The sequence below is a fragment of the Aulostomus chinensis genome, chromosome 22, assembly GCF_037954235.1.
Source record: "Aulostomus chinensis isolate RoL2024-O1b breed Wild chromosome 22, RoL_Achi_v1.0, whole genome shotgun sequence".
Taxonomy (NCBI): domain Eukaryota; kingdom Metazoa; phylum Chordata; class Actinopteri; order Syngnathiformes; family Aulostomidae; genus Aulostomus; species Aulostomus chinensis.
The window spans coordinates 3,363,716-3,374,060 of record NC_141341.1 but is presented as its reverse complement, the minus strand read 5'-3'; the positions used below and the strand labels follow the sequence as shown (position 1 = coordinate 3,374,060).

The 10,345-nt window shown below is 43.1% G+C and overlaps 1 protein-coding gene across 1 annotated transcript; it reads left to right on the top strand.

The window, feature by feature from the left end:
* The first annotated feature begins 8 nt into the window (after positions 1-8).
* Positions 9-9,691, top strand: kdm1b (lysine demethylase 1B). The gene is made up of 21 exons (XM_086192994.1): positions 9-195; positions 488-630; positions 1,524-1,645; positions 1,752-1,841; positions 2,413-2,524; positions 2,619-2,732; positions 2,810-2,848; positions 2,947-3,133; positions 3,251-3,435; positions 3,564-3,734; positions 3,847-3,921; positions 4,486-4,620; positions 4,722-4,893; positions 5,230-5,357; positions 5,454-5,585; positions 5,696-5,770; positions 6,509-6,625; positions 7,017-7,142; positions 7,384-7,506; positions 7,961-8,113; positions 8,604-9,691. The coding sequence occupies exons 1-21, from the start codon at positions 180-182 to the stop codon at positions 8,685-8,687; spliced, it is 2,499 nt and encodes an 832-aa protein (XP_086049120.1). The 5' UTR covers positions 9-179; the 3' UTR covers positions 8,688-9,691.
* Positions 9,692-10,345: the final 654 nt, after the last annotated feature.

The following is a 10,345-nucleotide window of genomic DNA, read 5'->3' as shown; positions in this document are numbered from 1 at the left end:
TCAAACTTCACATTAAACGAAACGCCCGTTTCAAGACCGGAAGTGGTATTCTGGCAACAACAGCGCATTGATTCCCCCCACAACAATAAAAGGGAGAGCAGTTTAACCTGTCAAACCCACCGCAGAGCGAACCTAAACGTCTACAAATCCGCGGTATCAGAGAAAATTCGCAGTCTATAATGCTGTCGGACGCTGGTGAGTGTTCATAGCGTGCTAATGCTGTTTGCTACATGCTAAATGTGACAGGCTGACATTACATGGCTGGTTGAAAGCTCTTGCTGCTCTGTTTAATTGCCGTATTTTCACTCTCTTGACCTGCTTACTCACCCGCCCGTCCCTCATTTGCCTTTTTATATTTATTTCCCGATGGTGAAAACATTTCATGACGACATCCGTCATAATGATTCATCGGGCAGTACAAAGGCCCGTGTGAACTGAGCTGCACTGCACGGTCGTCTGATGAACATGTCATGTCACTGATGTGCAGACTACTCTGGGAATGCCTCTGGTGCTCGACGAGCCAAGAAACGGAGCTCAGGGGAGCCTCCGGGGGACAGCCAGACTCTGCGCTCCTCTGGAAGGCAGATTAATGTCCGAGTGAAGCGGACCAACAACCCACCACCTGGACAGGTAAACTACTCCTGCTCCGCCTTCCCACGCCTTCTTAAATCTCTTAACCATGAGCCCCCACCTCCTTGGGGTTCCCCTAGGTTCTACCCCAAAGATCTGCCAATTTTATCTTTATATGTTACTGATTTTGTCTTTATGAGATTCACTTTGAGGTGTTTTTTTATGGATTGTTGGGGGTGCGGTGCCAGTTAACAAATTATCTACATGCACCACATAGAAACCATGAAATACTCTATTATTTTATTGCAAAGTCATTCATAGCTTCCTATTAAATAACTTCTGTAAAGTTGATGGTGTTTTTACCTGACCTCAAATGATTCTTTGGGATTTCAGTACAGTTTCCTGTCATTTATCCTCCATAATACCTGCCTAACTGCAAAACGTTTGCACTGCTGCTTCATCTAGCTCAACATTTTTTATGTAAAAACAATTCTGAAGCCCTTCATCTATCCATCTATCTATCCATCTATCTATCTATCTATCTATCTATCTATCATCTATCATCTATCATCTATCTATCTATCATCTATCTATCCATCTATCTATCATCTATCTATCTATCTATCTATCCATCTATCTATCTATCTATCTATCCACATGAAATCATGTCAGACAATCTGATCAATGGCAATAAGAAGCGTACTGCTGAAACCCTAATTTTCCCCTGGTATTTCAAACCTTTCTGAACTCACGTCATACAAAATCTGTACTACCCTTTACTTTTCAGTCTTAAATTTGGAAGGGAAAACATCACGAATTTTGGTAGCATGAAACCCGAGACGTGGGCCTGACCTGTACGACTGTAACTTAAGTGGAAATATGATTTAATTCAGATATCATCAAAGATGTTGTCGTGGTTGTGGTTGCGTTTGTGATGACGATCGTCATTGTAGAGCAAACGAAAAGCCACTGACACGGAGGAAGAAGATGACCTCTCAGAGAAGAAGTACAGGAAGTGTGAGAAGGCTGGATGCTCTGCTACGTATCCTGTTTGTTTTGCAAGTGCATCTGAAAGGTAGACAATTGAAATCACATCTTTAATTATTCAGGCCTTATTAACCCAGTTTGCCTTGAATGGATGTGATGATCTTTATTGGCTTTAATCTGTTTTCTCTTCTCAGATGTGCTAAAAACGGATACACCTCTCGCTGGTATCATTTGTCATGTGGTGAACATTTTTGCAACGAATGTTTTGATCACTACTACCGAAGGTAAAACATTTCAGAGAACTGTGTCAGATGTACCTGTGGGTGCTGGCTAATGGCTAGCATGTGATTTTTGAGATTTAGTCTTGAAATTACTGTAGCAAGTTATAAAGTGTGATTGCTTGTCATTTGTTTCGGCTGAATGTAAAAGGTGAAATATGGGGACAAAATAAGCAACATTTCAACGATATCAGCTGTTAGAATACTATCTTTGAATCACAGATAATGCAATGTTAGCTGTTGGCTAACTTTTTTTGCCCATAATTCAGTTTTACAACCAGCAGTTGGCTCTGGCTAAGGGCTCGGGGACAATGCCACACTGTCTGCCTGTGCTGGACCGAACCACGATGTCTCTGACTCTGTTTACAAGATGAAAGCTAACAACCTTAAATAAATGGGGAATTAATTTGTAGAAAAACAGATGAATACATTTGTGAAATAGTTGTTGCGCATGCTCAGCACCTGTTCCACGGCTGGTACCGATCGTGTGCTGATCAGCCACTTCACAATGTTCAAATGCTTGTTTCTTTTCCTCAAAAGAAACGAATATAAATATGATACTCTTTCCCAATGCCAGTCACAAAGACGGCTATGAGACTTTTGCTTCGTGGAAGAAATTGTGGACAAGTAACGGGAAAAGTGAGCCCAGTCTCAAAGCTTTCATGGCTGATCAGCAGCTCCCCTTCTGGGTAAGAACTGACAGCTTTTCTGTTTCCAGTTGAAAGGACAGAAAATGTACTGTTAGTTCTTTGTGTCACAGTTATGTTAATTTTGACGTCACAGGTTCAGTGTACCAAACCGGACTGTAGGAAGTGGCGCCAGCTGACAAAGGAGATCCAACTCACCACCTCCCTGGCAGCGACGTATCGCTGTGGAATGAAGTTCAACAACATCAAAGTAAACAGGAAATAGGAAGTGAATCGACATGTGGTTTTAGATATTTTCTCATGTTTATCATGTTTGTTTATTTCCAGAGTGAGGGACCAGACCAGTGCTCCCAGCCAGAGGACTTGGTAAGTGTGCTTGTGGGATTTAAAATGGAAAAACCCAGCATGTATGACTCAGCCATGGCTCTGCGCTGCATCCGCTTCATGCTCTTTGATTCTCCCAGAGAGTGGCCGAGGTGTCGGACAACTGGTGGCATTCAATGCTGATTTTGCCGCCGTTGTTCAAAGACAGTCCTGCCAGTCCATTCCTGGCTGCTTACTATCCCGACTGTGTAGGAATGAGCCCATCAGGCTCTCCCAGCAGCGTGAGTGAGCTGAGGGCCGACCACTGCAGAGCAGTCCAGCCTCAGAGTAAGTCTGTGACCAGGAGAAACGCATGAGCAAGTAGACCCGGTTTGTTATTCTGAGAGTTCCTGCTTGTGTTGGGAGGAAATAACAAACCTACTTATTGATATTGGTGTCCCTCAGTTGCAGGTCTGTGTCCGTACTTTCAGCCCTTCTACCAGCCGAATGAGTGTGGCAAGGCTCTGTGCGTGAGGCCAGACATGATGGAGCTTGATGAGCTTTATGAGTTTCCAGAATTCTCCCGCGATCCAACCATGTACTTGGCCCTGCGCAACCTGATTCTAGCCTCCTGGCACAGGAACTGCAAGGTACATTCCGTTCGTGAAATTTTTTTATTCTATACTTAAAAAAAAAAAAAAAAAAGAAGAATTCTGATTATGATTCCACGACTCAGGAAGTAATAGAAATAGTGAATAAAATTTCTCTTTTTCAACAGGAGGTGCTGACTTCCCAGAAATGTGCGCTGCACATAATTGTGCGGGGGCTGGTGCGTGTGCGCTGTGTGCAGGAGATGGAGCGGGTGCTGCACTTCATGACCAGGAAGGGTCTGATCAACACGGGGGTGCTGTCAGTGAAGCAGCCTCTTCTCCCTGAAAGATATCACTCTGTGCGTGTCCTCACATTCATTTGATCACTAACAATTCAACAGCAAGCAGCAACAAATACGTTATATATTATATAAATTATTTATTCAGAATCCCACATTTTGACACTTTCAGAAGAACGTGATCATCATTGGGGCGGGACCTTCAGGGCTGGCTGCTGCGCGGCAGCTGCAGAACTTCGGCACTCAGGTAAAAGCCTGCGACTTGTGTTGGGGTGCTTTCACACAGATTTTCTTCAGCTCGGATCTTTAGCTCTGTTCAGTTCATCCTTGTGAAAGTTTGCCTCGGGTCAAAGTTCAGTCCGAGCCGCAGAGGTGATGTGGTCTCATTTGTAATATGAAAACCTGTTGTGGGTTTTTTCCTAGATGGCTCAGACCAAATCATTTGAGGCTGGTTATAGTTTGCTTCAACAATTAAAAATGAAAATAGGAAGAGAACTCAAAGTGTTATGGTATCACATGGAGACAGGAGGAGATAAATTAATACGTTTAAGTGTTTATTCAGTTTTCTCTGTTAAAATGTAAAGGGTCAGCGGAATTGACAAACCCCTGAGGCGCACCCACCTACAAACCAGCCTACGTATGTGATGACACAATTATGTAGGAACACCATGCAAACTCCTTTTCTTCACAAACTTGCAAACCTAAACTAACCAGATCTGGACTTTCAGGTGTGAAAGCGCCTTCGGTTCCCATCATGCATCTCTCCAGACCTTCTCATTTCATCTCATTTCCAACCTGCGCTGGTTCCCAGGTGGTGGTGCTTGAAGCCAGGGAGAGAATCGGAGGCCGTGTGTGGGATGACACGTCTCTGGGTGTCACGGTGGGTCGAGGAGCTCAGATCGTCAATGGCTGCATCAACAACCCCATCGCCCTGATGTGTGAGCAGGTGAGGAAATGCTTTGTTCTAAAATAAAGACAAGTATGGAAAAATGTGACGCTCGCACGAGTGCTTTTCCTCTAAATCATCCTCACACTCTTCTGCTGCAGATGGGCATCAAGATGCACAAACTGGGGGAGCGGTGTGACCTGTTTCAGGAGGGGGGGCAGGTTACTGACCCGGCCATCGACAAGCGTATGGACTTTCACTTCAACGCCATCCTGGATGTGGTGTCAGAGTGGAGGAAGGACAAGTCTCAGAATCAGGACACGCCACTGGGAGGTAGTGAACGGCGCCCTCTATTGGCTTCACGCCGGGTTGGGCTGGCTGATTGTCCCTTTATTGTAATGATGTCTCGTGAATTTCTTCAGATTTGCCTCCAGTGTTCTCTGGGACGTGTGGGTGGAATGAAAAAAATGTAGGGGTCAAAGTTCAAGGTTATCCTTGCAGCTTCACATCATGGAGGCAAACAACCAGGATGTAGTAGTTCTGCTTTTTACTCAAAAGATGGAGTCAATTATATCCAGAAATCCTGCGAATCACTTCAGTAACGCATAACTCCCACTCTGTCTTGTGATTTTTATTTTTGTATTATTTCTTTATTTATTTTGTTCACAGAAAAAGTCCAAGAAGTTAAGAAGAACTTTCTTCAAGAGTCGGGCATCCAGTTTAGTGATCTGGAGGAAAAAGTGCTTCAGTTTCATCTCAGTAACTTGGAGTATGCCTGTGGAAGTACTCTAAACCAGGTCTGAGAGTGGCGCTCACACCCTGCAGATCTTGAAGTTTTCAGTGTGATGGAAATGTCCTTGAGTGTACTTGTTTGTTTGTTTGTTTGTTTGTAGGTTTCGGCGAGATCCTGGGACCACAACGAATTTTTCGCCCAGTTCTCAGGAGACCACACTTTACTCACTAAGGGCTACTGTGCTTTACTTCACAAGCTGGCCGAGGGCCTCGACATCCGCACAAGTTGTCCGGTAACAATTCAAGTTTGTCCACGAATGTCTATCATGTGTACACACATACATCTACTCGGCTGCATTTCATTTAGCTTTTGGATTTTTTTTTTCTTCTTTTTTTCTTTTAGGTTCAGGCCATTGACTACTCAGGTGACGTTGTTAAGGTTACTTCATCCAGCGGGTCCCAGTGGACAGCGAAGAAGGTGAAAATGTCTGAGCAGCTGATAAAGAGGCTAAATTTGGTTGATAAAATAAAACATTTCTGTCACCAACGACATGTACTTTTTTTTATAATATAATCCTAATCTTCATTGTACAGCAGTGGTGTGCAGCAGCATCTCCAACATCAATTTAAACTTTCATTGCATGTTCTTTTTTTGGCTTTCACAGCTATGAAAATGTTTCTCAAAGTTAAATGGGAGAAGGGGCTTGAAATGGAATCAGATCTGCTGAACTGGTGACTTGTTTTTAACTCAAATCGTGACCCCAAATATCAAAATCAAAACTTGAGATTTGAGAGCGACTGCCACTTCAGACTTGGATTTTGTTGGGTTTTAACGGCAGTGAACGGATCAAAATGATGTCCAAGTAAATTTGGGCTGATCCGAGCTGATGATTCTTTGTCTCGTCTTTTAATTAAAAATTGTTTTTTTTTTTTTTGGAAAAACAACTTAAAAAATGATTGTTTTTGTGAATCGAGTTAAGATATGATCGACTTCTGCCCTTAGGTTCTGCTGTATTAAGCGACATCCTTTGTTCCGAACTAAATGGAAGACATTTTCATTTTGATATCAAATTTTCAGTTCCCATATCAGTTCATTTGAACTGTTCCATCATCATCATTACCTCTGGAGATATCCAACTTCTCACATTTTAGGCTCTTGAACTTCGATTGTGATGTGTTGTTGTTGTCGTGTTTTTCCTCTGGATCCTCCTTTCAGGTTCTCGTGACAGTCCCGCTGACGTTACTTCAGAAGAACTTGATTCAGTTCAACCCTCCACTCCCAGAGAGGAAGCTGAAAGCGATCCACAGTCTGGGAGCAGGTATCATAGAGAAGGTAAAGACGGTGGGACCAAATATGTCAAGATGGACGGTTAAAGTCTGGACATGTCTGACTGAATGTTTCTCAGACGTTCTGATCCAAAAGCTTGTGGCTTGAATCCTTGAATGTAGCTCATTAGACAAATATAACTAAGTAGCCCAACATTTTTGGTATTTGTGCCAAAAGTTTCAAAGTTCGTTACACTGAAGAATCTAAAATGTCACGTCCTTGAGTTGAATGTCCTTTTTGGTCACAGTCTTTGTTTTGTTTCACAGTTTTAATGACTCAGTGTGTCTCTCACGTGTGGGAGATGGTCGGAGTATCAGCCTGACACTGGTAGATTTACATCTGGGATTGAGTTTTTCTTCCTTGTCACCCAACTGGATGTTTTTAATCCCTCCTGCAGATTGCCCTTCAGTTCCCCTACAGGTTCTGGGACAACAAAATCCAAGGAGCCGACTACTTTGGTCACATCCCTCCGAGTCCTGACAAGAGAGGCATGTTCAGTGTCTTCTATGACATGAATCCTCAGGTTTGTTTCTCTGTTTTTACCTACAAATCTCAGGAGCTGACAAACTCTTACAGCCAACGATCAAATTCTCTGCTGATAGAAACGACACTTGGAGAAGTCTGGAGATGTAAAACCCATCAGTACCACAGAAAGATGCACACACGTGAAGCGGTTCCATGATCGTCTGCACATCTTGATGTACCTGGCAGCTGTGTGGGCTTCTGGATAATGTTTTTGTGTTTTTTGTTTTCCTTTTATTTAGGGGAAGCAGGCTGTCCTCATGTCTGTAATCACTGGTGATGCTGTACCTGCTGTCCAGGACATGGAGGACAAGGAGGTGGTGGACGAGTGCATGAAGGTGCTGCGGGAACTTTTCAAGGAGCAGGTGACGGTACATTTTTAGCTGGACCGATCAGTGGCGAGCGGGAGTGGCTGAGTTTGACGTAGAAGTAAAAGCGCTAGTTTAGCTCTGTCGTGGCAGCCGTGCTGGAATCTGATGACGCAATGAGAGCGGTCGATGAAACGTCATCAAACGCACAGATATTAAAACAGAAACATGGACAGTGACTAAAACTACTGACTGACCGTATGCAGATGTTCATATTAAGGTACATGTTAAGGTACATGTTTACATGAGCCATTTTACCATATTTGTATTTGATCGTTAGTTTATTCTTAAAATTCATACTTATTGATTGCTTTATGTGAGCGAACTGTGGTGTCAAAATTTTCCTCTGGAATCAATAAAGTTTGTTCTATTCATGTGGTGTGTGTGTGTGTGTGTGTGTGTGTGTGTGTGTGTGTTTCTGATAACTGATGTTATTTCCCATCTTTGACAGGAGGTCCCAGAGCCGCTGCATTCCTTCGTCACACACTGGAGCAAAGACATGTGGTCCCAGATGTCCTACAGCTTTGTGAAAGTGGGAGGCAGCGGAGAGGCCTACGACATCCTCGCAGAGGACGTGCAGGCAAAGCTCTTCTTCGCTGGCGAGGTAACGACGCTCTCTTAAAGGTTCATGCTATTTTCTGATAGTTTTCCTTAAAGCAACACTTCACCCAAGCGTATTTTTGCGTTCACGCACTCACAGATACGTTCTGAGCTCACGAATACGTTTTCCCTGCTGCGTTACTTCTTTGTAACCACAGAATGCAGAAGCAGCACCAAACCTGAATGTTCGTTTGTTTTCCGCTCAAATCAAAGCGTTTGTCAATTACTTTGCATTCAGCTGGATAAAGAAGATGAGGATTGCACCGGATGAAGCACTTTGTGCTTGAGAGTTTCTAAACAGACGTTTTTTTGGACGGTTTTACTGGTCGTCAGTTGCAATCAGCCTCATCGTAAATATACGTGGCTGGCTCTTACTGCACACTGGAGTCACAAAGTATCAAATACCTTTGTCAGCTTAACATCTCCTACTTCTGATAACTTGAGAGGCAAAACAAAACGTCTTCTCCCACTCAGTTATGGTTTGTTTTTACAAGGCGACCAACCGACACTTCCCTCAGACGGTGACGGGAGCCTACCTGAGCGGAGTCCGGGAGGCCAGCAAGATCGCGGCGATGTGAACTCTGTCAGGTCCAGATCACTCAATCACACCAGCATGGACACGCAGGCGTCCGCGATGCAACAGACTGTTAAAAGCACCGAGACTGTGAGGCCTGGATCAGAGGACGTCTCACTGAGCTGTGATGTCTTTGATCAGCCAGGCGACACTGAGTTCTTTCCACTGGGCGGAGTTGAGACGGGCCTCGCTCTTGATTATGGAGAGCATTTAAAGTTCAAGCGGTTTCTATTTATGTCAGAAAGAAATATTGTTAGCGAGAAGATGGAGAAACACGAATTGTAGCAAGCAGGACGTGAATACTAGCCAACACCTGTGCAGCTCTGCTCGGGCCCACTGTGCTGAGGCGGGATGATTAATTAGTTCTGAGTTTAACGAGTGTTGTACTTCTGTGATAAAAACGTAACTGTGAGCAAATCGGATGCATGAAACATTGGTTAAACTGAATATCATTGAATCTCGATTTGCATTGCAGTGATATTTGAATCACTTACTGATGTTTAATATTCTGTGGTTACTGTGTTGGTACAGATGGTGGGTGAAAGGTTAGATTCATAGCGGGAGAACTTCTGCGGTAGCACTTTTGATTTATTAGTTATTTGACTTAAAACGACGAGAGATGAAATGACGAGTAAATGTTTGTGAGGTGTTTGATTCCCTGTAAGACGAGAAAGACGCCGGACTGCCCCACCCTCTCCTTCTCAGGGATGCGATCAGTACTCAAGATGATGACATGTGACCTGAAGAACGTCAAAGAAAGTAACACAACCAACCAAAGGAGGACCAAAGAAAATCCTCCATCTTTGTCTCGTGTTCGTTCCTGAGCAGATACTTGGGGTCGTGCAACAGCACAGCAGTGTCGTCGCTGTCTTATTTTGACTAATGACTAATTGTCCATGTAGGTCTGGATCATCACGTCCAGATTATCTGTCACGCATTACAGTGCTGAGTATTTATCTTGTATGTGTGTAATAAATTGAGCTACAAACTGCCATAATTGGTCATTTATCCTCGAGGTGAGTATTTGGCTTTTTTCCAGTTGTCATTTATAGATTGATGCCAGCACAGAAATACTAGAGCTGAGATGAGATGCTGATAAATCAGTTGGCTTATTAATATCTTTGAGTAACTGATTAAGTGATTAAAAATAATCCCAGCAAGAACATTTCATCCCACGGTCCCCAGTAATGTTGGTGTTTTCTGGAACAAACCCTCCGACGCATCTTTTTTCCACATGGAAGTGTTAATTTTGACATGGATTTCTGTGTATCTTCTTGTAATTTACTAAAATTAATGACATGCTATGTGATTTGACTGCACAAACATAATTATTTTTCTCCGCTGAGCCCACAAATACTCTCATATTGTAATTTTGTATTGTGAGACCATTTTTTTTTCATGACTTTTCCATCATTTTCTGGCTTTATTTTCCCAAAACTTTTCCAAGCCTGCTTTAAAAAAAAAAAAAAAAAAAATTCCTTTACATTGGATGCCTACAGTATTTAGGGCAATTATGTTTCTTTGAATAAATTAAGGTTTTGGTAACATTTTAGTTTATTCTAATATTTGTGATGTCATGTGTGAAACGCCATCAACCGTCAACCGCCTTCACCAAAAGAAGCAAAGGAAAAGGAAAATAAGGGGGAGAGAGTTTAGGACGTA

What these genes read in the sequence shown, in the direction of transcription:
- kdm1b (XM_086192994.1), top strand. An exon ending in TCCCTGAAAGATATCACTCT is followed by an intron (nt 3,735 to 3,846) that starts GTGCGTGTCCTC and finishes TGACACTTTCAG; the next exon opens with AAGAACGTGATCATCATTGG. An exon ending in GTGGAAGTACTCTAAACCAG is followed by an intron (nt 5,358 to 5,453) that starts GTCTGAGAGTGG and finishes GTTTGTTTGTAG; the next exon opens with GTTTCGGCGAGATCCTGGGA.